The 27,769-nt window shown below is 49.4% G+C and overlaps 6 protein-coding genes across 6 annotated transcripts; 3 read left to right on the forward strand and 3 right to left on the reverse strand.

Moving 5' to 3' along the window:
- Positions 1–5,056: 5,056 nt before the first annotated feature.
- Positions 5,057–7,239, reverse strand: LOC128729140 (high affinity copper uptake protein 1). The gene is made up of 3 exons (XM_053822792.1): positions 7,118–7,239; positions 6,842–7,035; positions 5,057–5,342 (listed from the first exon to the last, which is right to left on the reverse strand). The coding sequence occupies exons 1-3, from the start codon at positions 7,178–7,180 to the stop codon at positions 5,141–5,143; spliced, it is 459 nt and encodes a 152-aa protein (XP_053678767.1). The 5' UTR covers positions 7,181–7,239; the 3' UTR covers positions 5,057–5,140.
- Positions 7,240–9,972: 2,733 nt separating this feature from the next.
- Positions 9,973–10,863, reverse strand: LOC128729137 (splicing regulator SDE2-like). Its single transcript, XM_053822788.1, has 2 exons — positions 10,771–10,863; positions 9,973–10,660 (listed from the first exon to the last, which is right to left on the reverse strand). The coding sequence occupies exons 1-2, from the start codon at positions 10,861–10,863 to the stop codon at positions 9,989–9,991; spliced, it is 765 nt and encodes a 254-aa protein (XP_053678763.1). The 3' UTR covers positions 9,973–9,988.
- A 3,571-nt stretch (positions 10,864–14,434) lies between these two features.
- Positions 14,435–19,320, forward strand: LOC128729086 (uncharacterized). Its single transcript, XM_053822737.1, has 3 exons — positions 14,435–14,549; positions 18,385–18,789; positions 18,872–19,320. Exons 1-3 carry the CDS (start codon positions 14,435–14,437, stop codon positions 19,318–19,320), a joined length of 969 nt encoding a protein of 322 aa, XP_053678712.1.
- A 1,095-nt stretch (positions 19,321–20,415) lies between these two features.
- On the forward strand, positions 20,416–21,522 carry LOC128729088 (uncharacterized). The gene is made up of 4 exons (XM_053822740.1): positions 20,416–20,726; positions 20,821–21,059; positions 21,126–21,287; positions 21,375–21,522. The coding sequence occupies exons 1-4, from the start codon at positions 20,453–20,455 to the stop codon at positions 21,408–21,410; spliced, it is 711 nt and encodes a 236-aa protein (XP_053678715.1). The 5' UTR covers positions 20,416–20,452; the 3' UTR covers positions 21,411–21,522.
- Positions 21,523–22,480: 958 nt separating this feature from the next.
- Positions 22,481–24,649, forward strand: LOC128729260 (CD82 antigen-like). Its single transcript, XM_053822927.1, has 5 exons — positions 22,481–22,602; positions 22,673–22,867; positions 22,965–23,138; positions 23,218–23,436; positions 23,860–24,649. Exons 1-5 carry the CDS (start codon positions 22,537–22,539, stop codon positions 24,010–24,012), a joined length of 807 nt encoding a protein of 268 aa, XP_053678902.1. The 5' UTR covers positions 22,481–22,536; the 3' UTR covers positions 24,013–24,649.
- Positions 24,650–24,898: 249 nt separating this feature from the next.
- On the reverse strand, positions 24,899–27,740 carry LOC128728929 (protein 60A-like). Its single transcript, XM_053822579.1, has 8 exons — positions 27,511–27,740; positions 27,254–27,435; positions 26,492–26,678; positions 26,255–26,409; positions 26,084–26,178; positions 25,796–25,978; positions 25,591–25,725; positions 24,899–25,475 (listed from the first exon to the last, which is right to left on the reverse strand). The coding sequence occupies exons 1-8, from the start codon at positions 27,738–27,740 to the stop codon at positions 25,350–25,352; spliced, it is 1,293 nt and encodes a 430-aa protein (XP_053678554.1). The 3' UTR covers positions 24,899–25,349.
- Between the last annotated feature and the right edge of the window lie 29 nt (positions 27,741–27,769).

The following is a 27,769-nucleotide window of genomic DNA, read 5'->3' on the forward strand; positions in this document are numbered from 1 at the left end:
TGTGTGTGAGTGTGACAGTGTGAAAGAGCATCACGGAAGTCGATGAGGCGCGAGGCGTAGTATTGAGATAGGTAAATATAGTAAACATATAAAAGAAATACGTGTATATTGTAGCAGTAATGATCGTATCTCAAGTGAAAACAAGATAAAACAAAACAAGCAAAGTAAGAAGCAGAAGAAGAAACGAAACAAACAGATGTGTGCCTTTTTCTAACCGACAAAAACCAGAAAACAACTAAAACGAAGCGAATCACTTCGGCGAAACAAGAAACATGCTTCATATGCAAACCGTTCGTCTACTGCTGCACCAAATAGGGTGGTGGAGGGAGTACTGATCGAAACTACTGCTTCACAACCCCTTCTTTCAAGACGTTCCTGCCCCCCCCCTCCCCGTCCCCACCAGCGTTAGTTGCGGCATGTTTCCCTTTTGCCAAAAGGAAAATGCTGCAACTTGGAAGGTTCCAAAACAAACAAGCTATGAACGCAAAACACGCTCCACCACTCTACCTAAATCTGGCGCGCGGGGAGTAGTGCGCGGGTACGTGTTGGCGGAGGTGAGGACACGTTACACCAACACTAGAATGTGTTGGCTTGCGCTGCCCTAAACTGCCCTATTTTAAGCAACGTTCGATCCACCGGTGGCACTTCGCTAAAGCATGTACACCATGGGAAACGGTAGAGGAGGGAGGGGGGGGCTATGGAGCTGGGGATGAATTTCCACCAGCACCGCCCCCACCCAGCACTTTCCCTTTCATTGTGGCCCAGTAGCTGGCCGCAATAACCGCAGAATAAAAACACGACCATCAAACACGTTTGTCGAGTGTTGGCCATTTTGCTGCCTACGAAAGTGCGGCAGAGAGATGAAGGGAAGGGTGGGGAGGGGGGCAGAAAGTTGCGGGGGTGGGGTAGGGAAGAGGAGGGGGGGGGGTTGGAGCTGGGTGTTGAGAGTAAAGGGATTCGGAAATGCGATCGCCAGTTGTGGAATTCTCCCGCTAGCGCACGCACGCGGTCATGGTTTTGCTTCTTGTTTTGTTTTACTCCTTCCGGAAAAATCCCCCCCTTTCCTCCTCCCTTCCACCGCCCAACAGCCCTTACTCGAGAGTGCACCTCAGTGGGTCAGCACAGATGGGTCGGGAAAGTCTTGTACAGCTGAAGTGCGTTCGCAACCGCAACCATACAAACACGAAACACACGAGCTTGAAGCCGACCGCTAGAGGCAGCAATCGGCAGAGAGAGAGAGAGAGAGGGAGAGAGAAATATGGGAAGAGATATGGAAATAGGGTTAGGTGCGAATGAATGTACGCTGAATGTGGCTGAAATAGGGAGAGAGATCAAGCAGAAGGATCAAACCACATTCGAGCGTGCACGTGTAAACGCGAACCGAGTGAGTGCGTGTGAATGCGAGAGAAAGAGAGAATGTAAATGCGGTATGTAAGGTGTAGTAGGGCAAACGTTGTAGATGTAATAGTCTTTGTGTTTTGATAGCTAAACCCGTGCAGGCGCAGGCGGAGAGGGACATCTCAACTTGAAAGCAATCGCCGGAAAAGGTGGCCGGAAAAAAAAAATGCCGGACGTCACCCGCCGTGGACGTGTAACTAAGAAATTTTAATTGATAGTGCGTAGGTTTACCAGGTAGAGCGGAGTCCCTTTTCGGAGGGGCATATCACAGTGCAAACACAACAGTAAAGAAAAAAAAAGTAACAAAAAAAAACAACTCACAAAAGTCCCTCGTGAAGGGCGTGTTTTGGGGGGAAGGAAAAGTGTACGGAAAAGCGAGCGAAAAGGAGAGTGGGCTTTTCTTTTGTGTATTTGTTTGTTTGTTTTTCTTCTGTTTAATAATTAATTTCTAGTAAAAAAAAAGTAATAATAACAAACAAAAAAACCGCGCACCTCAAGCAGCAGGCAATCAGAGCGCAATGGAGTGGGTGGAAGTGCTCGGAGCTGCCAGGTAGTGGGTAAAGAAGAGGCACAGCGGAGCTGCCCGTCAAACGAGAAAGGACGAAAGGAAGAATGAAAAGAAAGAATCGGGAAAAGGAGAAAAACAAACCGGGGAAACCCAGCAACACAAATACCTAAATACAACAAAAAAAAACGCGTACAACAGGAACCTCGGCTTCGAGAATGCAACTGTTTTACCTCAAATTTTACTGAACCGTAACCGAGGGAGCGGAAATATTTAACCACACATACAACAAGAAGAAGAACACATTTAAAGAAAAAATGAAAAAAGCTCGGTAACATCTAGGATATCGAAGGGGATTAGACGAGCAGATATAGATCGAGAGTGGAGAAGTAGTTGCGAATGTGAAAAAAAAACAGGCCGAATTAAGCTGAAAATGTCGAAACAGCAACCGGCGGAGTGAGAGAACACTAGAAATGACCGAAAGTTGGCAAAACAGGAGGAAACATCCGCGAAGGATAATGGAACGGAATAAAAAAAACAGATGCGAAAAGAAAGAGCGATATGTAGAAGAACAAAAAATGTAAAGAACAAGAAAGGAAAACTAAAAAACACTCAAACAACTCAAACAACTTTGCATGATTTTGATACAATGTAATTTATATTTAATTTAGTTTAATGTGAAAAATATAGCGTACATGAAACAAAAAAAAGCGTCACGTTTTCTCGAGTAAATCGGCTCAACGGAAGTATAACGAAAGAACCGTGTGTTTTCCGTCTCGCTTTGCCACATGAAATGGAGAACGGTAAGCTAATGATACAAAATGTGTGCGAAACATCCGAAAAAAAAACGGCACGGTAAACATCATCCCCCTTGCGAAATTAGCAACAACGAAAGAAATTGCCCAAAACGGTCCTGCGGGGAAGAGAGATAATTCCATTCGCATCGAGCAGAAGCGACACAACCACCGGAACAAGGGCCCCGAGGTCGGAGATATTGTGACGACTAATTTTAGGGTCCATGTGCGCAGGTCGCGAGATGTTGCACCGCATCCAGACGGATGTTCGCGCAGCTATATCACGCGAGGGGTCCGATCGGTAAGCGAAAAATGCCTGCCTCATCACCGTTCGCGATCAGTTGCTGGGTACGTTATCGCTAATCCGCTTACATCGTGCCAACCAGCCAGGGTTCCGGGTTGTGGGAAACATGTTTGGGATCGAGAAAAATCGAGCGAAATTGTTGGGCTAAGTGAAGATAAAATGAGGGCATTACACGTGATCGCGCGATTGTACGGCTTTCCCAGGATCGCCCCGGGTGAATGGATTCGCACGCGGTTTTTGAGGCAGAACACCGGTGAAACAAACAAAACCCGTGTGTGTTGGGCTTTGAATATTCGAAAATGGCGCGCGCCGTTGACAGCTGGTGTGCTGTTATCGGTTTGACACTAAACGAAACTGACACCTGCCATGTTATCAGTGGATGAACGCGAAAATGGTAACTGGACGAAGTGGAGGTTTTGGTAGCCATTTCAGAAGAAGTAGTTGTTTCAAAATACATGGTAGCGTTCATCATGAAGCTAGAAGCTCTTAAGATAACCTTCGTGTACTACACACAGCTTAACACGCGTCATTAGAGCTTCTTCACGGCACATCTGGACGGTTTGAACCAGGAATAAGTCGTTTTTTGATAAGACATACGAGTAATTTAGGAGCTAACAAACCGACGAAACGTTTCAGATTGAGCACCCTGACATGGTTCTGAATTTCGTTGATTAGGTTGTGCCACGATTGCGCTGTGATGCCTTAAACACAAAATAATTCTACACTAAAAGGCACACCAGCAACGTTCGCTAACTCCACGCAAAGTGTTGCACAATAACGCGATAGAAACTGCACATTCGCGAAATGGTACTCGTTCGCCCTCGGAACACGCTGAGGGAGAATAGAGAAAAAGGGGCCCACTCGAAACGGCCCATTTTGCACCAACCACCCAACCGTGGAACGAGAACACACCCACGGGAGGGCTCTGCGAAAATCGGCGGCACCGGAAAATCGGGAAATAATCGCCGTTGCCAGGAGACACCCGCGCTCGGTGCCGCAGGTAAGACGATTAGCTCCGTCACCCCATTTGCAGCCGGAAGGGCCACTTGAATGGGCCACCCGGTGCCGATTCGGTGCCCTTCCAGGATGGGGTGTTGCCACGGCAATCGGAGATGCAATCGCTCGCGCTTCGCGGCTGGTATCGAAAACTACGCGCAATAATCGCACCCGGCGTGCGGATAATGAGCTTTCCGGTGTTTGCTCGCGTGGAGGGGTTTCCTGGACAGTTTTTCCCGGCTCGGCGGGTGTTCCGTGGACATTGGATCGCAATCAAACCGGCACCCGTTGGGCTGCAAAGTGGCACCCCTCTGGGATGCGATTCACTGCCGTCGGGCGGAGGGGTTGCACGCTTTTGGATGTCTAATCACCAATCAAATAGATATGGCCGTTTGATAGACGCGCGGCTAATTGATTATGAACACCTTCCGGCAGCTGGGAGGATGGCTTTGCAATGCTGGAGTCGTGCATCTTCTGTTCGTGATAGGGACGAATCGCGATAGCATCTAGAAGACGTAGCCTTTGTTGAGGACCTTTCGCCGTGTGGTCGTGGTTTACCCTTCTTTTAAAAGACAGTTTATTGGCATGAAAACCGATGATAACGAAACGCTTCAAAGTGCCCTCCAAAGTGCCAAGTAATCGGCACATGTGCGTACACATCCAGACACGCTTCTTTTTTTATCGGATCACATTATCAAGTCATCATGGTCCATGAATCATCCCGAATGCAGAGCAGCCTGTTGGACGTAGTATCCTTTTTTTAATGTCACAAAAAAAGGGTAAACCTTATCCGAATGTGTGAGTTTCAAATGAAGTATGAACGAAGCGTTTGACCTGCGGTAAAACTTGTTGCCTACCTGCAGGCAGTTTGATACAGCTAAAATGAGCGTTGCCGCTTATCGTGCTTCCTGATCGCTCACGAATAAAAGCGCACTCCTGCTATCTTACTGCTACTTCTGCTATCACTTCCGTCGCTGTACGTGCCTGAGCCTGAAGTGGACGTTGGACGCTAGATCCGTTGCTAGTGAAGCATTTCTCAACAGCAAAAAGGGCCGGAGTGTGAACGCCCTGCTGGAGGCCTTAGAGCCGGTAACACCGCTAAGGCTCCCCATAAGTGGAGGTCTCATCAGACGTGCCTTTGGTTCAGTTACAGTGCTCGGTTGGATCGACGGAGCTGTTCCGCACCCAACCGAACACGTAGTACCCGCACATCGCACCCAGCACCACCGCCAGAAACAGCCAGCAGTTGTAGGTCATGACGATCAGCATCAGGATGTACGATACGCTCACCTGCAGGAGATGGAGCAACGTCTGCACGACGTGTGTCCTGTTGAGCAGGGCTTGGCTGTGGAACAAAAACATTAAAAGGGCATCGTTACAACATCGTGCAGTAGAACGAGGCCCTCCACCGAGTGGTGGGTTGAATTGCCCTTTTTTTGCGGTATGGCTACGTGTGTGTGTGTGCGTGTGTGTGTGCGAGTTTCCTCTTGTGTCCTTAGAAGGGAGGCTTGTACACGGCGAGGATCAAACGAAAGATGAAACGCTTTTCCAGCCCCACTCGAGCCGCGTGCCGCACGAGAGGGTTGAAAGAACAAACGATTCCGTGGCCGGGGCGTAGGGAAAACCCTTCGCCGCATCGCCGCATCGCCGACGTCCGTCAATTACGCCTTCCCTGGTGGTGCGCTTTCCCAAAAAGGACCCCTAAAATCCTTCCACCCGAAAAAAAAAGGAAATGAATCGCAGAAAAAAAAAAAAAAGAAACGAAGGAAAATCTTTCGACACCCTCCGTCAAGTGCGGCTGGGTGGAAGGGTAAGGGCCAGGCCGGGGCTGCCCAAATGAAGGTGTACCACCGATCCCGGCACCTGGTACACTTAACCTCACACATTCGTTCACCTTTTAGGCCTCCAAGGCTGGTAACTGATCCCGTGGGGAAGGCTACTCACACACGCGCACGCACGCACGACAGCGCACCGATCGACTCATTAGGCACAGCAGGAGGACGTTTGCAATCCTTTCCGGTGTTTGGTAGAAAGGGAGAGAGAGAGAGAGAGTGAGAGTGAGAGAGAGAGCTACAAAGTGAACCCCTTTAGGATGAAAAACCGGCGATCCGAAGGGCCGGCGCGTGTGCCACAAGTGAAATTAATAATCGCTTTATTTGATAAATTGCCCATTGTGCGTTCGTGCGTTCGTGTGTGTGTGTGTGGGTGCACGTGTGCGTGTGTGTGTGTGTGACTGTATCCACCGTCTTCGGAACCCTCCGTAAGCTCTGCAAACGGAAGATGAAACGTAAACGCACCGAGAAAGGACTCGCGGAAAGGATTTTGGCACCACTCTCTCTCTCTCACACACACACACACAGGCGCGCCCGTCATCCGCCTTTCTCCCACCTCTTTCCCCCCCCCCCCCCCCCCCCCGCCGCAAGCCAATCGAGTGCAAAGGGGTTTTTTTTCGCTTCCTCGCGCACTCCAGCACTCGCCTTTCGTGGCGTTTTGTTAATTTCACCCGGCACGTGGCCTCATAAGCCGCCATTCGATCGACCCCGTTTGTCGACCCGGTTGCAGCATTCCGTTGCGACATCCGGCTCCGGGTTTCCGTGTGGCATTTAATTTGGCCCGCCACGGACGGATTGAGCGCACCCGGTCGATGCGTTGCTTTGATTGAAGAGCAAAGAAGGAGCAAGGGTAGAAAGTGAGGAGGGGGGGGAGAGGGTGTAGAGGAAGAGAAGCTGTCCTTCCGGTCACCATCACCCATCCGCAGTGCAGCACAACACACAGAACCCGAACCACCACTCGACGAAGACTTCTTCACAAACTCTGCCTCGAAGACCTCACTCAGCTACTTACCGAAGCGTCCGTTTGTTGTCAGGTCCATCACCTGATGTGCTCCCGCCTGAGACGTGCAGTAGTTCGCGACCATACTTGAGACCCTCGTACGCAAACGCCAACAGGAAGAACCCAATCGTTGCACCGACAAACGCACCGGTCTCGGTTGTGGCCCAACTCGGGAACAAAATCACCTCGCAGCTTCCGGCGTGGAACTACTTGTAGAAGACACAGAACCCAGGCAGGTGTCAGAAACTCTGAGGTAGATATTGGTAGCTAGGCAGACGGCCAACTTACGGACATCTGCATTGGGCAACCGTCCGCGACGTTGTCGTCCGGACCGCCATGATTGTGATCCATCGTGAGCGGACTGACTGCTGCGTGCAGTACAGAGTGGCATAGGGCTTTATAAACCCCCCCCTTAGCCGATAGTTGACCAGTACCCGATAGGACCGATAAGCGCACCTTCCCGGCTGATAACGTCACCGTTGCAAGTGACCCGATTACCCACCGAGGGGAGGCCAATAACCTGCCTGGTCAATCGGCCAGGTGTGACAAGCAGAGTGATTGTTTTGAGGCAACTTCTGGACGAAGGTGTTGCCCCGGTCCGGTCAGGTCGGTGTCCATCGCGAGACAATCGAACCTCAGCGAGCTCTGGCTCTCGGTGACAACGATAAGCCACAAAAAAAGCGGGAGGCCAGCAGAATAGGGCACCTGCTCGGGAGGTGAAGTTGTTGCGGGCCGTGCGCAAAACCGAAAACTCGAAGTGGGGAAGCGCACCGACCGAACAGTACCTCGAGTGGAGAGTGTGCCGTGTGCAGAGTAAAACCAGCTAAGCCTACTGAGGTCCGGTCGTGGTGCGAAATCCCCGATTGGTACTATAGGCTGTTCACGATGTCGGGGTAGGCCTGGACCTGGGACGAGCTGGATGTACTGCTGCTGTTGAACCATTCGGTAGGGTCGTTATCTTTATGTCTTTTGAGCGGATGTGTTCTTCTGGAATTGATGTTTGTACACAATTTCTATGTTGCTGGAGAAGCAGTAGTACATCTATAAACATCTGAACAATTACTTCCCCTATTTTTCGTTTATTTCGTTACTAAACAATTCAAGAAAGCATGTAATAGTAATATTAAAGCACTTACACCCTCTAAACCCCTCGTAAAACATGTCCAAAACCACTACAGGCGTAACACCCCCAACCGCACGTTACCAGCGCCATCTCATCTCATTTAATTAAAATCTCTTGCAAACTCCTTTCTCAACTAATCACCTCACGGCATCACGCAACGTCTCGAGAATAGAGATCCACTCAGCCGTGACTATATCGGTTCTAGCATCTGCATCTGCTGTTCTGCTGTTCTGCTGTTCTGCCAGCGGCCACGGATCACCCCCGAAGGGAACGACATTATCGAAACCCTGCGAAACGCAGCACCGTTCGGCAGACCGTTCTCAGTCCCTTGTTCGAATGCTTCCTCGCGTCACGTGCGGACGCCCTACTTGTGATTCAGTTTGACCTAGAAAAAAAAGGGCAATACGACGCTATCTCGCCCGGTAAAGCCGGTCCAGCGATCACGGTGTCGTTATCTGGTTCGATTGCACCCGGGCAGCTATAAATCGGCATGCAGTTCGTTTGAGCCTTTAGAACGAGTTGTTGGCGACATTGTAACTTCTCCATGCACTGCGAGATGCATAATCGATAAATGGTGTCGCCATGTTCGGATTGGAATTGATAACATACGAGGTGGTTGTCTTTGTTATAAAATTGATATATTATACAGAGGTATTCGAATAAGTGTCCCCAGGCCTTGAGTTGCTCCTTGGCAATGGATTAGATGTGATTTGCCTCTTGCTTGGCGTTCCTTATAATAACATTTTGTTGCCATTTTTATTTCGAGTCGAATGCGGCTGGATTGAAATTAAATCATCATTTATATCGTTTATATAAATGTGGTCTTTCTTCGGAAACGAAACGGAATTCTGTTAGAGCCACAATGACTTGTTACTATCTCATTATAAATTCATTTTCATTCATTCATTAAGTGACCTAATCTTCCGTTAAATTTTCCGAGTTCAATTCTTTTGTCTTATTTCTAACAATCTGGTCCTCTTTTTTTATTTACTGTGACGAACAAGCCTTTTGAGCGGCTCCACATAAGCCGCCAGTGTATCGTACAAAGGGCATTTTTTCCCTTTATTTGCGTTATCCCTAGCATATGCGGTTAAACTAGAATTTCGTGTTGATGTGTTATAAATGTGTACTGTGTGTAAGTCTTGTCTATTATTTTTGGGTTATTTTTGGTTGCGGTAAGAAATTCATTTTTTTAAATTGATTCAAGATAATTACAATTTCCAACACTTATGATAACTCATGATTTCCTGAACATAACATGATTGTTGAACGAGACAAGGAGCCATTCGAAAACTTATATTTCTGCCTCCATTGTTTTCCTGGTGTTATTACATATATTTTATCCAGACATTTCAACATATAGAAAGCTGGTCGAGTTGGAGGGAGAGGGAATCATAGGATAAGACAGTTTCCTTTGGCAAAAAGGAAAATAACTCTCTAGAGATCGGTCGGTTGTAGAAAACGCCTTCTGTGGCGCTTTGCTTAGCCAATGCATCTGCATTCTCATTGCCTTTAAGAATTTCGTTGCTTCGACCGAGCTTGAGCTGTCTGTGAAAATAAAATGCTGTTCCGTCGGGTGCGCATAAAGTAATGCTGCTAGCTCTGCAATTTAGAATTTGGGACATTGCGTCCAGAGAATTTTGCTGCAGTTTCTTTGTGGTAGAGGCTGTCTACAGTGGGGCCGTTCGACTTTTACGCTTCACGATCCGTTAAGCTAGCTAGAATTCTTCTCCGAAAGAGCGACCAAAAACACATTCGATCTTATCGGTTACTGGAGGCAGAATGGTCGTCAGATTGTTATATTTGTAATATGTAAAGCTACTTGATAAAATGGAATTAAACGTAATCAAATGGCAATTATGCTGGCCATATACTGTTTGTAGCATTAAACAAAATTTCGATCTTGATCTTGATTGATGCTAATAATTCTAATAATTGAATCCTTGAATTGAATAATTGAGCTTAATCATGCGTAATCATGCCGTATCCTGATGTCGTTCTGGTGAGGACTCACCTCTTGAATAAAATATTGTACCCTAGCTCTTGATTTGCGCTTTCAGCTGTTCATTACCCTTCGTGGCGACGGCCAATCCGCTATCACTGCTTTTGTCGTCTTCCTGGCTTGAATCATCGTCCGTCTCAGTGGAAGAGCTCAGATCATCCGAACCCAGCCAGAGATTCGATTTCTTATTCCGTTTTGCATTACCGGTGCTAGTCTCAGGTTGCTTCCGCTTTGAAGCACCCGGTTTCGCACTGGCCGTGGCATTCACACGCTGCTCCTCGCCTGCAATCGCCTTCTGCAATCCCTCCTGGATGGCTTCGTCCGCCAATACGACCAGCTCACTGCGCGTGTGCTCGTACTCCTTGTCCTCGAACTCATGCTTGGGTTTAGCGAGCAGCTTGGCGATTTTCCTCTCCGCCTTCACGCGCTCGTCTTCGTCCGCTTCCTGTTGCTTTTCCAGGTACGCTTTCAAGCGTTTTTCCTCGTTGATGTCACGCAGTCGGCGTCCACTTAGATCGCGGCATGCCTCGCGGTTGGTGGTTTTCTCGATCTGTGCCCCGATGGCGCGTAACATCGAACCAAACCCGCCCTTGCCACCAGGCAGCCTTTCGCAAATGCGCAGCGGTACATCAGAGCGCACGCTGTTGAGATCCGACTGAATGCGACGTCCATTCTGGGTGAAATAGTATTCCGTCGGATGTAGACCCTAGAAAGACATTCAATATACAATATATTAGTCATTCAATATATCAATGCTGTTGCTAGAAGTTTTACGACACTTCCAGCAAGCCAGTGCTGGTGTTAGCTGCTACCTACCGTCCTTCGTTGAATTGCAGCTGGAAGGTCACGGACCAGGTTGTTTTCGACGTTCAGCTTCAGCCACTGATTCCCGTAAATAATTGAGCACATCATTTTTGATGAGAAACGAGCTAAATTAATTTATTTGCACTTTTTTCTTAAAATGAAGTTGCTTGGTTGGTGCTCGTTTTCAAGAATGTAAACAAAAACAAAGTTTCTACACAGTATTCATCGAAATGTCAAAACATGGGGGATGAATCATATTCAGCGGAATGAACACTTCATGAATACTTAGAAAACATGTCATGAATGGTTTTCCATTGGTAATTATTGTTGTTCTATATAGATAAAATTGAATTGCTAACCATACGAAGTGGCTCATTTATTCAAAAATAACAGGGCCTCTGATAGTAAAATTTTGGATGAAAAAATTATTGTTAATACTAGACGAGCATTTGTTGCAATGATTTTTTTCGAACTCTGTTGCAATGAATTTTTTTGAAAACACCGCAACATATCCTGCCAACCAATTGCATGCAAAAACATCGCTTGTGCGCCAATTCGGTATCGTTGGAAATATTCCTTTTTTTTTTTAAGTTCCAACTCAAATTGTGGTAAAACCTAAACACATCATCATTGAACAAGTTTTACTACATTTATCATATATTTAAGAGAAACAATGAATATGAAGAAGGAAGATGAAAAGGAAAAGGAGGTAAAATGCGTATGGTTTAGGCATGTAATGAGAAGGATGAAAACAAAATACAGGAAAAAAATAAATTATCACTGGATTAATCTGTCCACTTCTATCACTCAACTGATTATGTAGCTTTTACCATTCCTTGCGTTTCGACGTGATAAAAAAGCACATGAAACATTTCATGAATTCTTTCACATGCAAGCTTTTTCAAGCTTTTCACACATTGCAGCAGCATTGCTTTTCATCGTTCTGATTTATAGCTAATGCTGTTGAACGGCTTACTCCAGCATCCCAACCATGTGCAGCAGCCTCTCGCAAACCGTTGGCCTCTTTTAGAAGCTAAATGCTAAGCTGTGCTAGTAAAAAGATTAGCACCTGACGCAAGCATCAACCAAGGTCACTACAAAATGCGGCGGGTTTTGCGTTTCTCTTCGTTTTACTTCTTATTACTTCAGCGCTAAGAAGCGCCCAGAATTGGGCTCGTTAGCTTTCTAAGACCTCCTTTCCCGAAACCCCTCTTTCCAACAACCCTCCTCCCATACCACCCCAGTTTCAAACCGCGAAAGCTTCGGGCATAATTTCCGATCAAACCATCGCAACAGCCTCATCGATTAAGCCATAACCGTTCTGGTTACGGGCCTGCTGTTTTACTAATGTTTCTCTTTCCCCACTGGGCTCTCTCTCTCTCTCTTTCTCGCTCACTCTTTCGGGGGGTTTTCCATTCACTATCGGCTCGCTCCTTCTCTCGCACACACACACGCGCGCTCAGCATCGTTCTGGTTTCGCGATAAACTTTAAAATTGGCTCGTTGGAGCGTGTTTATGTGCTTGTTTGTATTTTGTTATGCTGCACCTCGCTCTCCTCCTCCCCTCTTTTCGCTCCCTTTTCATCCCCCACCAATCTCATTCCTTTGTGTGTTACTTTCGTTCGATTTTAGGTTTCGCCGCTTGCACACGTCAACCCCCAAAGCCCCTGCCGTGCACTCCCACCCCATCACTCGGGGGTGGCACGGCCAAATTGGCAAACAAACGGTGGTGAACACGCGAGCAGCAGAGCGATGCGCGCGCAACTTGTTCCATTTGGCGCCATGTGCACTATCGGCCTGAAGACGACGTAACTCGTCTTCGGCCGGCGCTTCCAAAAAACCCCCCCCCCCCCGAGTGTGGGGGAAAGTAGAGGAGGGAGGGGGCGGGTGAAAGGGGTGCCAGGGAAGGGATAGTGTAATCGAGAAAGGGGTTGCATGCGCGCGCGAGAGAGAGAGAGAGGACGCCAAAACAACGAGCCACTATAATGCAGCGAGCAAAAACAACTGGTTGATGAGCCGTTGGTAAGGGAGAGGGTGGATGGGGATGGATGGTGGAGGATGAGAGGAAAAAAAAAGCTCAACCGTCTGCGCTTATGTCATGGGGCCACGAAAATGGCGTCCGCTTCTTCTTCTTTTCTTTTAATACTATTTTGCTGCAGAACTGATTCCTCGCTACCACGCGAGTCTTTTCTTTCAAGTAACTAGCTTCAGCTGATCGCCAAAAAAGCTCTCTCTCTCTCTCACACTCTCGACACCTCTCTCAGGTGCATCAACACCCTCCAATGGGGGTTTTCCTCTTCGCCAGCTTCTCCAAAGGCAGATGCAACACACTCCTACAATGTGTTTGCGATCCGGATGGACCCTCGATGGACGTGCAAGGGCTTGGAAGGAGGCCAGCTTTAACCTCCCCTCTCTCCCCCCCCCCCCCTCACTCTCCTCCTTCCCCACACCACCCTGCTTGATGGCTAACTCGCGACGTATCATGCGGTAACGCTTGCCCACCACGTTACGGAGCTACTTACGAAAAGAAAAACTTCCCCACTACCCCATGGTTGGCGAGGAAAAACAACGCACGTTTTCCAACCCGAATGTGTGTGCGTGTGTGTGCCTGTGAGGATGGGCTCAAACTCCCCAAATGCTGCTGCCCAAAGCAGGGCCCCAAGACACGGAATTGTACGAATTCATAACCCCAAAATGTGCCCGGGTTTAAAAAAAAAACAATTCAAATCGCACCGTCGCAGACTCCTTCGCACGCTGCACACTCTTTGTTCGCTGCTAAACGTTCTGTGTGCTGGTCGACCCTTCTCCTAACCCCCCCCCCCCCCTCCCCCCCGCTCTCTTCCCCCCTCCCCTCGGCCACCAGCGAGATCCAAAGGAGCGCCCACCAAAAGCCCAGAAGGGAACGGCCCGCCAAAGGGTTCGCACGTGGGCAGGAAAAGGACAGCAAATCCACCACCACCACCACCACCACGCATGGAGATCCAATGGAGACCAACCCCCACTCGACCCTTCCAGTCCCACTGTCCCCCCCCCTCCTCTCCCCTCCCCCTCTCCCCTCCCACGAGCACGCGGCAAAAACCCGCGCAACGGTCCGCGGGGAGGCAACCGTCACTCTGGCTCCGAAACTCCAGCACCTCAGACGCCGCCGCTCCCACCCGACGAGGTTGGTCCGCGCGAGCCCCGGGGTCGCGCGAAGAAAGTGAAAAGTGGTTTTTCTCATTCATTGCCGCGCCAGGGAAAAGCAAACACACGCCAGATCGGTGCGGTACACGTCGGGACGGGACAGCATCTCGTGGCGCGACGCCGGTGGCTCTCTAGCAGAGGGGTTTTTTTTTGTTTGTTTGGTTCGTGTGCGGGGGTGTGCGGACGCGTATGTGTGTGGCCACGTGTGCATGTGGGTGTGTGTGTGTGTGTGAGAGTGTAGTGTGGGTGTGTTGACATTTTCCGCAAACATCCGCGGCGTGTGTGGATCGGTTTGGGAAAACTCGCCACAAAATCGCAAAGTTGCCGAACCTCACCAGCAGGTGTTGAACATCTTGAGGATAACCCGCGCAGTTATCGCAGGGACCAGGAAGCCGGGACCAGTTGCCGCATCGACGCGCCATCAACCGGACTCCAAGCAGCGGGTTATGCAACCGACCTGAAGAGAGCGCAAAACGAACCGAACGAACGCCGCCATGTGCTGTTACCGGTTCGTCTGTAGTCTGCTGCTTATCGTCGTCGTTTCCCGGGCTGACGGTGACGGTAGAACCTCTGCGATCAACCACCATCAACCGTCTGCAGTCAGTGATGGTAAGTGTGCTGGGGTTGGGAGTGGAGGTGGAGATGTAGCTCGCAACTTCCTGTACACTGTGTGAGCCTCCGAGAATCACATCAATCGCGCCCTCTGTGGACATCCGTTATCAGGCTCAGACGCATGGAAGACGTCTTAATCTCCACCTGAGATACCTAAGATATCTGAAGTACTCCTGAGCGCTACCGATCAGCTTAGGGCGTTCATTCGCTCGTTCAAACGTGACGTGCTGTGTGCTTGCGTGTGCTTATCTCACCGACTGGTGCTGGAATGCCTTCCGAAACAGCTTCCGAAAGCACGCATCACGCACGCATTAGGTACCATCTTCAGCCTGTACCAACAAACCACCTCTCTTTGAAGGGAAAGAGGGGGGTGGGGTGGAAGGGGCAACGTGCCGAAACCAAACTTCCGACGCGGAACTCCAAAACCTAAGTGGGGAAAGGCTACGGTTAACGCAACAACAACCAGCCTCACCAGGGAAGTAGTGGATTACTGTTTCATAATCGGCGTGCATTTTGTTGTTGATTTTTTTTTTCTTTCTTTTTTCCTTCACTCACTCTCGCTTTCGTGCTCTCTTCTTCCCTAGCCTCGCAGCTGATGACGAAGCGTCGGCCTTTTGCGCGACCATCTCCTTGACCACGCTGGGGTCTTTTCTTCTGGGCTCTCTGGGAGGGCTTTTTCTTTGCTCTCGTTCATTTTGGAGGGTCTACCGTACCTCTTTAACCAAGCGGGGGGGGGGGGGGGCATTTCTATCCCCCCGACCTTACCCCACTATCCTTTGCTGTTCTTCCCTCTCTCTCTCTCTCTCGCTCTTTCTCTTCCTGCATGGGGTGTTATTTATCCCACAGCTGACCGGTACCTGCCATCGTAACCGTTTATGGTCTCAACAGCAACGTGCGATTTTGGGCAAACGCACTTGCCATGGGGGGAGAAAAGGGGAAGGAAAGGGGGGAGCCGGATGGGGAGACCTGGTGCTTACGTTACGTTACGGTCCAGGAACCAAAAGACGTCTGATCGAATAGAGTTGCGAACGGAAGTACGATTGCGATCGAGACGTAAAAGCTCTCCTTTCGGCTGCAGATTTCTCCCGCGAGGTATCGATCGTGCTTCCAAAGCAAGCACTTCAACCTGCACGTGTGTGTGTGTGTGTGGTGCCTACCCTTCTCTGCCCCCCCCTCCCCCCTGCCCCGGGAAAACCCCACGAGTCGCTGAGGGGTGCAGCTATCTGTGACTGCAAACGGAGGGGTAAAGCAGCAAAAAAAAAAGCCAACAGCAATTCGAAAAACCCCAACGAGAATGTGTGCCGCAGACCTTCGCATATTCTGCCTTTGTTGTGTGGCTCTGTTCTCATAGCGGTGCACCAACACCAACCCGCACCATATGCTGTTACAGCAGCCCATTCTCACACACGCGTGCGGTACTGGCGATGTACGTTCTATATCTCCGAGGTTCTCCCCCCCCAAAATGAGCTCGCTAGAGATCGTCAAGTCGACAACTCAACAGGCCCCCCATTTCTATGTTGAGTTGTCGCCCCCACCTGGGTTAATGACAATTGGCCGTGCTCCCTGCAACCCCCTGCAATGCGCCATTTTCTCACCCTACCGGGTACAAACTGTGCTTGGTGTGTGTGTGCATGTGAGCCTGCCAAATTAGGCTTTGCAGTGACGTCTCGTACAGCCTCGGTGGCTTAAGCTTCTCACCATTGCTCAGTGTCCGCAATTACATGCCCTTGGCCGGGCCACTCGTTTTTCCGCCTGGTCTATTTCCCGGTCCACCTCCACCAGCTCAACTACCCACCCCCGCCGGCCAGTTCTAATGAGCGGAACCAATGCCGAAGAGGCTGCCATCTTGGATCTCTATATAAGCGTTGACATTGCTACTGAGCAATCGTGGTTTCGGGCTCCCAAAATGGTCTCAGCTCGTTCGATTAGAAAACCGTTGCTTAGTAACAGCACTCCGGTACCGGAAACGGGGTAATGTCTTCTCGCGAAAACCACCTAACTCCCTTGGTTTCAAACCAAAAACAGGTTCTCGCTGGGGCCGCACCTCCAAAGACCGTTCTAAATGCGACCGAGTGCGGGCCGCGAGAACACTAACTCTCGCCCGCGTTACTTTCACTTTTGTTACTGCCTCCCACCTTCAGAACCGGAGGGAGAGAGAGAGAGAGAGGTCCTGAGGGGTTGCGGAAGAGAGACCAACACACCACCCAAAAGCTGGGGCGCTAACCTTGACGATTGGTGTTCGAAACCGTGGGTTCGCATCAACCACGGCCCAAAGTTCGCCAATTCTGGATCGTCTCCGGTGTCGCAATAAGCAGCGTTATTGCGACGTTTTTTTTTCTTTTTTTTTTCGTGTGCGAAACGCTTGCCGAGATCGGGTGCTCCTGAACCGACCGCTTGCTATCGATCGTGCCCACTTCGGTGGTAGATCGGTTGTGCTTCCGTGTTTGCGTTCTGCTTCGTGCTTGAATGCGCCCGCGCTTATCCACCGCGGGGTTGGCACGTGCGCGTTTTCAGCAAACAGTACTTGTGGGTACAATTTTGTTACCCGTGCACGAGCGAAGCGGTTCGAACGGTTGTTGCCTGTGGCAGTTCTAGCGAGTGGTGTTGCGCAAAAAAAAAAGCAAAAAAAAGAGGCTCAAACGCGCCCAGATCGATCGGTTTCAGCACCAAAAGCCCACGTCCATTACCCAATGTTCGCAGGAGCGTTCGGCTTTCGGTGGGGTGATGGAAAATGGCGGCAACGAAAAAAAAAAAAATAAAACGGCTAAACCATAACGCCTTAATGGTGGCTAGAAAGCGAATGAAGTAAGGGGTATGCCGAAAGACCCACAGGTAGAGGGATAGAATATTACGAAGCCATGTTATTCGCTTGATTAACGATCGCCACCGAACTGTTCGTAAAGGGTTTCTGCCGTTTGAGAAATCCATCCATCCTAAACCACCGCTCACCGGAGGAGGAGGCAGTGGAGGTGAAGAGGGCTTTCCCTTTTTCCAGCCCTCCCCCCACACGCCTGATCGATCGACCGAGCGATCGTGCCGGTGCTGAATTTGAATTATTTAAACGCACGCCACACTAATTCGCGCGAGGGTGCGCCACTCTCGAGGTGACGTACGATGCACTGTCACTGACCGTACCTTTGACACTCCCTTCCTGACACGCTATCTCTCTCTCTCTCTCACAGGCCTCTTTTGGCCTGCTCTCTTGCCATCTCTTGTGCCACGGACAACGGATCAACGCGCAGCATTAATTAGTGCACCATCATTAATCTGATCCGATCACCTGCACGAGCATGCGGTGCGTGAATGTGTGCGTGTGTGTGTATGGCTGATTTCCTAAAAAGCAATTTCTCATGCCACTCTGTCATCGCAAACCAGTTTCGCCTGATCGAGCTGGAGTTTTTTTCCTCATTTCCACAAGGAAGTACTAGCTTGAACATGGACATGGGCAGACATCACTCTGTCGGTCCCGTTGGTAAAGGTTTCACAACGCTGAAGTACTCAGAGGGAACAAGTTAGCTTCTGGAGTGAGGGTGTGGCGCCCTTCAAAGGGTGCAGTGGGGAGCAATCACCAGAATTGCGATCGTCAACGTCCAGGTCGCATGGTTAGTCAACTTTCTAATTTCGAGCGGCTCACCAAGAACAAACTCAACCTCAGACAAAGATCCCGTTCACATCCGTAAACCGCACCCTCGTGGTCTCGTTTCTGGGCCATGTTTCTCGCGATTGCTCAGACCCGAGAGTGAAGTCCGGCGAAGACCTGCGAAGATACACGCGTAGTCATGCCGGCTGACACGGGAACTAATCCAATCTACTCTTCCAATCACTCTTCCAGGGTCGTTTACCCCACTGTCACTGTACGGTGGCAGCCTGTTTCCCGCCGACGTGTCCTCCGACGAGCAGGTCTTCGCCCCAACGCTACCATTACCGGAGAAACAAGTTTTCGAGCTAGCCAGCCTGCGGGTCGGTGACACTGAGGCAACTTCCGCGAGCAGCCATACCGGCGGCAGATCTCAGACGCAGGCGGATGTTGAGCACCATCCGGCGGCGCAAAAAATCTATCCCACCTTCTTCCGTAACATCCCACCGCTGGGGCACTCTCGGCCGTACTACCAGTCGACGGAGGCCGCCGTGGATCAGCGATTTAATAAGCTGCGAACAGGCGCAGCCGGACCTGCCCCAGTTCTAGCGGATGTCGCGTCTCCACTGCTCGGGTCGGGTGATTTCGGCATCATTAAAGGTGAGTGCTGCGGACGAACTTCTGAGACGGACGTACTGACAACTTCTCGGTGAATTCGCTCTCATCTCCAAACCCCCTGCAGGTGGCACGTTCTACTACGACTCAGACGTCCCGGGGAAGGGCTTCGTGGATGACTTCTACGGGCTCGGTTACAACGGCAACAACGGGCATGGGCGACCTCAGCTGGCGTACCTGGTGCAGAAACCGCAGAAGGAGGAGCAGTTCTCCAACTTCCGGGATTTCGCGGACATCAACATCTCGAACGATCCGGCGTACTCGCATCACGCTCCACAGTACATCGGGACGAGTACACCTCCGGCGGTTTCAGCAGGCAGTACTACCAGCACGGCCCCACACGAACCTGAGAATATTCTCGACGAGCTGCGTTCGTTAGACGAACGGCCACGGGTGCGAAGTAAGCTGAAAAAGGATGCGCTGGTGGAGCGGAAAAAGCGACCTAAGGATGTGAAGAGTGCGAAGGTGACAACGCAAGCACCAGAAGGCGATGACTACATGGTGGCGTCCAGCTAGGTGTTGAGGTGTATTTCAGATAGGTGTTTTGCAGTAGTACTTTTTGTTTGTTTTGAGGAGCTCGCTAACCCGGAAGGTTGACATCGCTCTAGAGCGTACATCAGAAGGGGAATTGTTTGGTTCTAGCACTCGACCTATCACACCTGCAGGTGTGGGCTATCTTGTAAGATTTATTCCCCTCTCTCTCTCTCTCTCATTGCTCTACAATTGCGAGCAGTCCTGGCACAGATCAGATTCAGATAGCCGCCACACCCACGTGATTGAGGCAATTTTTGTTGTTGATGTGCTCTCTACTCTACCATTGCTCTAGACCAACCAGCCCGAGTGGGTGTCATGGCTGACTAGTACGTCAGTAATTTGTTACCCTACATCCCTTACCCCGCTAGCTAACCCTTCGTCGTAAGCTCATCAACTCATCTCATAATCATCCACCCTCTCATCATCTACAACCCCCGCCACCCCCAACCCCACTCCCTAGCAACTCGTCCTCATCGTGCCCCACGCAGGCTAAATGCACTAGGATAATTCCGATAGTATAATTGCGCTTCCGCCTCCCTCCCGGCTCCAACGCCTCACCTGATGTGTCAACAGCACTGCGAAGTGCATTAGCGCTGACACACCCACGTGTGCGGGCGTTGTGTGCGTGCGAGTGACGGCTACGGAGACAGAGCGGAAGCACCCACCTGTAAAGAAAGCGAAGTAATGTCCTCTTTCACGACTGGGATGAATAAAGAAAAACACACAATGTTTTTTTTTTACGAGAACATTCAGCGCGTTTGTCATTCGTTCGCCATTTTGTCCAGTGTTGCGGCATAGGTGGGTTAGGTGGGTTCACCTGCGAAGCCTTTTGGCCGATTTCTGGGTGCAGCAGGTGTATGTGCAGACACGCGACAGGCGTGTTAGTGCGCAGGTCCGTGACCTACCCCCGTGTTTTGCGAGCCTTGTCAGACGCGCTGGCAACACTCGTCCCGTTTATTTGGCAAGTGCCAGAGGCAAGTGCGTGAAAAATATGTTTACATACCGCGACCACGACTAGTGCTCCGCCTGTGGACAAGAAATCAACCAACCGAGCAGTGCGCCAGAACCGGAAATTGGAGAACGGTCGCGGTCAGCAAGCAAAAACCTGTACGCTATGAGCGCCAACGGCGGGTCGGGCAACAACCACAGCACCAGCGGCAGCGTCGGCAACCAATACAGCTTCACCAATAGTACCCTCAGCCAGCACGGCAGCAATCAACACCACGCCAGCAACAATGGCCAGCCAACGTTGCGTGTCAGCCGCAGCAGCTCGCGTAAGAAGCCGTTCCACTTCATATCGAACATGTGGAAGATGAAGAAAATCATCAAGTTCGAGGATATCATGTTCCATCGCGAGATGAACTGTCGCGCTCGCTCGGAACCGTCAGGTGTGGTTGTGGGTAGTGGGCTATTGCGGGGCTGTTGCGGTGGGGTTTTATTTTTTTGTATTTTTCTCACCCACCTCTCCCATCCTCCCATCAGTGTCGACCTACAACTGCACCGGTAAGGGATGCCAGCGGAAGTCGTCGCCCTCCTTTTCGATGTTGAGCCTGTCCCCGGGGAAGTTTCAGAAGTCAACGGATGAGCTGGAGGTGACTCGGCTGCGGTTATCGCGCAACGACAACCCATTCGTGCAGAAGGTCCTTGCCAGCCGGGACAACGTGACGGACGTGATCGACGACACGGAGTCCGACGATGCCATCCTGATATTAATGTCTGATGTACGTCCAGGATGCACAGTGCACGTGGGTTTACAGTGCTTACAATGCTTTGCCATCCTTTCGCAGGAGTTTAACGGCGAATCGGACACGGACCCTCTCGCGATGCCACAGGTGCACGAGCACATGATACGATCGCCACCGCCGACGTTCTGGCCACGTTCGCAAAAGACTGTGTTTAACTTTGGCGCCGAGGAGCGTATGCGAACCGGAACGGACCACGTGGCGGGGGTAAGTATTTTGGGAAGCGTGCCATTTGTTAACGCTATTCGTGCTTAACGCTCACGCTATTCGGGGGATGTGCCTTGTTTGTTGCAGGGTTCCAGTATTCCAAAAGCAAATCACTGCAACTAGTGAACCAGATGCAATTAGTGTACGAGAAAGGCGTACAACAAAATGTTCTTATTTTCATCAACCGGTTGATCATCCAGTTAAGGAAGAGTTTATTCATCTTAAACGGTAAACTACGAAGATTGCTTCGCTGTAACTTGTTACGTCGTTTATTAGTCAATATATAAATGATTTGTTTAAGCAAAATGGGGCCTGTTGGTGTTGTTTTTTATTTCGCAATCACCATCACGAGCAAACTTATCAAAGGTATGTTTTGTTTTTCGTAAGTTTCTCGAGCGAGCATGTGGTTTGGTTTTAAAATTTTAGATATTATAACAGTTTACATGCTTAAATGGATGACAAATAGTTGAGTAAAGAAAGTAATTAGGAAAGTAACTGTTTTACCATGCATTTTTTTTATATTTAACAAAATGTACTAAAACATCATCAAATAGCATTTAAGCACAACAACTAACCAAATTTGCGTCTTTGAAGCTCAAAATAGATGAAAACTTAAAAAACGGACCTTTTTTTAAGGTTCTTTGACCTAAAAGGCAAAAAATGCATGCTGCAACGATATTAAGACGCAAATTTGAATTATAAACCAAACCTAAGCACAAAATGACATTATACGTTGTCGGTTCTATAGTGAAGCTGTAGATGCCGTTTAGTGGCAGCAATATTGTGAGCACACTGTACAATAAACCACGTTACCATCGCGACGACCTTATAACCCAGTATATAGAAATGAACAGCAACACAGGGTGACTGACGACCAATGGAAAAGCAACCGTCAGTTCTGACAGTTGCCTCCCAGTCAAACTCGACGAATGTGTGCGTGGCTCGACGACAGCCCTCCCGCTCAGTGTGAGTGCTAACGTTTGTAAACAAGTTCGAAAATTGGCTGTCAAACGCAAATCCAATATGGCGCTCAGCAAATAGATATGGACGCACCTGCCCGTAAACCGCAAATTGTGCCCTAACTTTACTTTACCCACCGCGACCGCGCCCGTGCCGCATTTGCAAACAGAAAAGTGTTTTTGTTGGTAGCTGACACACTCGTCAAACGTCACAAGCGCGATCTGTGCGATTATTTAGCCATCCCTCGGCGAGCTTTCATTCGCTCCAGTGCCATCACAGCCGTTCCAACATGGCAATTAAGGGTTGCTGTTCAGTGGTTAAATATCTCGTGGTTCTCGTCAACCTGCTGTTTTGGGTAAGTGTTTCCAGCGTGTTCCATCTTGGGCCCTTGCGCACACACTGTTTAATTTCCCGCTTTCGCACAGGTCGTCGGGTTCCTGATCGTCTGCCTGTCCATCTGGATGCTGTCCGATCCGACGTTCTTGATTTCGATGACTCAAAATGAAACCCATTACACGATCGGGCTGTACGTTTTCCTAGCCGTCGGTGGGCTGATGCTAGTGGTCGCCTTTCTCGGTTGCTGCGGTGCGTTTAAGGAATCTCAGTGGATGCTAACCTCGGTGAGGATGTTTGTGGGTGCGAAAATGCTGCCCAATTTTTACTCCCCCCTCGAAAAACCTAACCATCTAACTGTTAACTGCGCGCCAATGTTCACAGTTTTTCTGCTGCCTGTTGATGGTGCTCGTCGCAGAGCTGGCTGCTGGGGCATGGGCCTACCAGAACGCCGGTAAGCTGGACAACGTGGTGCGTTCGGCCGTAAAGGAAGCCGTGCAGACACAGTATGGCGTCATCCCTACCCGCACGGCAACGTTGGATGCAATTCAGAAGCACGTAAGCCACCCGTTCACTCGAGCAAAGTGAGGCGCAACTATAAACCGATTGCTTTTCTATCAATACCACCCGGTGACAGTACAAATGTTGCGGCGCGCACGGTCCCAACGACTGGCAATCAAGCGCGTTCAATAACGTGGACCGTCCTACGCCAAGCGTCGAGATCTCCAATCAACCGGCCAGCTACAAGGTGCCAGAAACGTGCTGCAAGTTGGACATTACACCGGAAAAGTGTAAAAAGGCGACCCAGTTGGAGTTTTTGGCATCGATAAAGAAGGAATCGAACCTACACGTGGACGTAAGTCGCTCTTTTCATGCATGTCCCGCGGAACAGGGTGTCCGTTATCCCCCGAAACCCCCGCCGTAGTAAAAAAAGAACGTGCGACCCCGCCTTCGATCGCGTACCGATGGCATTAGACAATACGTAATGCTAAAAATAGTACCACCTCCTAAGACCGGCTGGATGGAGCAATCCACTAGCATTTACCACATTGCGGTAACGCGATGTGTCTTGATTGAATGATCTAACTTCATAAAATATGTTTCCGTCTTACTGTATAAATAGCTTCGGGCCGTCCATTTTTGTTTTCCCCTTCCTGGGCCCATGCGCTTCGCGCAGTCTTGCTTTCACACGTGTGTTTTCCCGTTTTTATTTTTTCCGTCCAAAGTTGAAACTGTCGAATGATGATGGGTTTTTTTGGTGCGTTTCTTTGTCTTACAGGGTTGCATGGAAAAGCTGGTTAAAGCGGTGCAGGAAAACATCAAGCTGATCTGCTACGTCGGGGCTGCGATCGTGGGCATCGAGCTGCTGACGCTGATCCTGTCGCTTTTGCTGTGCTGCGCGATTCGCCGAAACGACAACTATAAGCACTAGATGTTGGTTCGCACAACGCATTGCTTTTTGCTACTTATACATTTATTTGCTAAACGAGTATTAGATCTGATAACAAACACCATAGATCTGATGACCGTGGCCATGATCAAAGCTTTTTTTAATAATATTTTTTTCTGTTAACATTTATGCATAATAATCGTGACGTTTTAACAAGAAAGCCAGCGCGAAAAGCCGCTGCGCTGAAAGTAATACGGTATCCCAAGCCAAATATACATAAATACTTATTCATATATGCGTATATATACGTATAAATTAGTATGCAAAAATACGTATGCGTATAAATACATATATATATTTATATATACAATCGATGTGCTGGAAAAAAACACAAATTTCGCTATTGAAATACTCTTATATATTTTACATGAATCTAGCATACCATAGTGCAGGTATGCTATACTTATATGTATTTTTTTCTCTCACTGAGTCTGTAGCTAGTTACCGTTGTACTCTAAAAAGATGCTCTTTTGGGCAAACTCTCATACAAATGATAGATGGCGGCCACAAAACACATTCGTCGTACAAAAAGAGCAGGTTGTTCGGTATCGAAATATGGTAAATGTCTAGAAAATCATTGTGTTCTCTAAAGCGTAAGATAAATAAACTTTTATTTTACATTCGTTTAAGTGTGATTTTTAATCAGCAGCAAACGGGTCGCCCCACGCCACCCAACCTAAGCAATCGTAGTTAATGCGCCCGCAAAGGGCGAAATATGTCCTCTTCGGTGTGTTCAGAAACAAATATATAGCGCGAGCTACGACGGTAGAAAGTAATGAGTAGTTTTATTTCCCGTTCAAGTATATTATACACAGTTAGATCAGCGTTTATCATTAAATTCAATATACATTGGTTTTTGAATTGCCCGATTTGTTGTTCCAATAATACTTCTTTCGTGCTCGATCGCAGCTCACCGGATTCCGCGCGTACTTCACAGGCTCATATCGTTGGCGTAATATGAGCAGGAAGTAAGTTTGCTTCTCGGCGGGAACGAAACGCTTCATGTACACACCCTACAGCTGGCATGTGCCATGTTACCCGTGCAACATGGCGATGCGTACCGAGGTAGTGTACCAGCAGCCATTTTGCCACGCGCACAATATTACTTTTACACAGCAAAAACTAAGCAAACGGACATCCAACATACAAATATGTATTATATATATATGTATAAAATCGGAGCGTGTAAAGCACTCCACTAAGAATCAGCGTTGGCCCTTCCACCTGATCGACGATCATTCGTGCTGAACATTTATACTACGATTGTGTTTCCCTTAGCAAATTCTTGCGCACGAAATGAGACGACCCAAAGTACCGGCCTAATGGCAACCGCAACTTTTTACAACCATGTTCTTGTACTTTTTAAGATTTACGTTTGCTTCATCGATATGGTAAAGCACGGAAATGGGAATCAGTTTGGTTGGAGCGCAGCACGGTTTAGGAACCTGTGAAGGAGAAGCAGACGATTACCGGAAGCAGTCCTACCGCACTTAAGATCGCTGAACGTTATGCGTTGAATAATACTACCGTTGTATGCAAAGACTCGAGCGCTTAGCTTACCTTTGTCGGATGGTTTAGATGGACCAGCGTCTGTACAATCGCATGATTCGTAGCATTCATGTGCGCATTCATGGGGAAATTGCACTCACCGCTGCAGTAATACGCTCCATAACCTTCCGGTGCAATAATCCATTCCTACGGTATACGAGATACAAATACATAAAAAATTCTCACGCGAAAAAGCGCCGTCGAAGGCGAGTCTTACATGCCACTGCAGGTCCTTGAAGCTCACGTAAAGCTGCTGGATACGGCAGCTCTTATGCTGATCATAAGAGGGATGATACTGAAACGGGTTCCGGTGGTCAGTTTTACCAGCTTTGCGCTTGCGCGACTGCAAACTGCGCTTATTGCGCGTTAACTGCCGCTGGAGGATCGGTTTCATCATCTGCTGCGCGCCCGCGTCCCGGAAGGTACAAGATAAAGAGAGAGAAACCATTACTTCGTCGCCTTGCTTGACATGCGCCTTAGCGTTCCTCTCGTGGCCATACCGTACCTGTTGGCTGTTGGCGTACACCACCAAGAAGGGCTGAAACTCGTCGCTTCCTCGCACGTTAACAAAACCGACATCATCCAGCTTGACCTCGCGTTCTGTCGAGTTTGAAGAAAGGAATGCATAAGACACGGTACCCCGACACCCCGGTTGAGAAGGCTACAAGGAACTAACCTGCGCGATCGTTAAAGTATGCCCCAATGTACAGCCCATGGTTGGCCAGCTTATTCTTGAGCCACAAATCCACCGCCCCAGTAACGTTGATCTCCAACCAACCCTCGTAGTCACCGGTAAGCTGCATGCTGGAAACCTCCGTCATTTCGCTCTCCCTGCAAAAACAAAACCATCGCCAGCGCGTTTAGTACGCCTGCGGAAACATAACCTCACCACATCCTGGAGTCGTGAACCTACCCGTCTAACTCCGTGAGCGCGTACACCGTGAGGGTCAGCGAGGTGTTGTACGTTCTGTACTTGTTCAGGGCGAGCTTTCGGTAGAGCCGCAGCTCGGCCATCAATACGCTGACATCGTTCTCGATGTTTGTGATGCCAAACCACAACCTTCGGCCTTTCTCGTGTCGCATTTCCGAGCCATGGTGATCTGTGGATTGTTAGCGAAGGCCAAAAAAAACCCCACGACAAGAGCAGACAGAGATGGTGGTGATGAGAGATGTCGTAAAGGGACGCATCCGGCGACCAGTGGCGTTAGTGACACATTCGCATTACTATTACTACGAGACCAAGGCGACCATGGCGGTAGATGCTGGGTAGACGCAACGCACACGCGCGCATCTTGCAGCTTCGAGGCATGCAATCGAATGCGCTGCAGATGAGCAGAGTCGCACCTGACCGGGGAAATACGTTCTACTTCGATTGCCGTAAGCATAGGTTTTAGGGGGTGGGCATTACGTGGTTTTAGTCATCCGCACACTACTCTGCCCGCTAGCGTTACACCTGTTTAGGAGGGCGTCCTAACGAAACCTCCACACCAGTAATGTTCAGTGCACCATTATCCAGCTCGTGATTAGTACAACATACGATTAGCCGTGGTGTTAGATTGCACCGTTCCGAGCGGTATAGCTACGATTAGCCGTTAAGTGATGAGTAAGTAACATAAAGGAGGAAAAGGGGGAGTAAGAAAGTATCGTAAATTGGCTGGCTGGAACAAAAACTCACTCTTATTCAAAAAAGTCATAATAATATCACTCTCATCAATAGCTTTTCTGTCGGCATCGGTGATCAGGATATCCATACCAGTACTACGAACCTTTCGTATCCGAGCAGCACTTCCCGCCGCCTCACTATCCTCCTGCTGCAGCTGGTCGTAGACGTTCAGCAAAAATTGAGGCGCAGATTTGCTGCAAAAAAGCGACGTGCAAGAGAAGGAGACTCAACCGGAAGGCAAACAAAAAAAAAGGGTGGCCAAGACTTACCCGACCGATGAGTGAAGATGGCGCACGGCCGGACGCGGGCCCGGAAGCCCGAGCAGGTTCAAAATCTCATTCTCGATCTCCTGCTGCTCCTCGAACGACAGCGCGTCCTCCAGCACCGTCTGCCCGACGCCGTTATCGACGTAGATACCGGAGAGTGTGGTGGTCGCGATGGTCGCGATCGGCCACCAGCAGCCCAGCAGGCACACTAATGCAACCACTTTACGATCCATGCTCGGCAATCATGGACAAAATACGGGCG

Source organism: Anopheles nili, chromosome X (genome assembly GCF_943737925.1).
Source record: "Anopheles nili chromosome X, idAnoNiliSN_F5_01, whole genome shotgun sequence".
Classification (NCBI taxonomy): domain Eukaryota; kingdom Metazoa; phylum Arthropoda; class Insecta; order Diptera; family Culicidae; genus Anopheles; species Anopheles nili.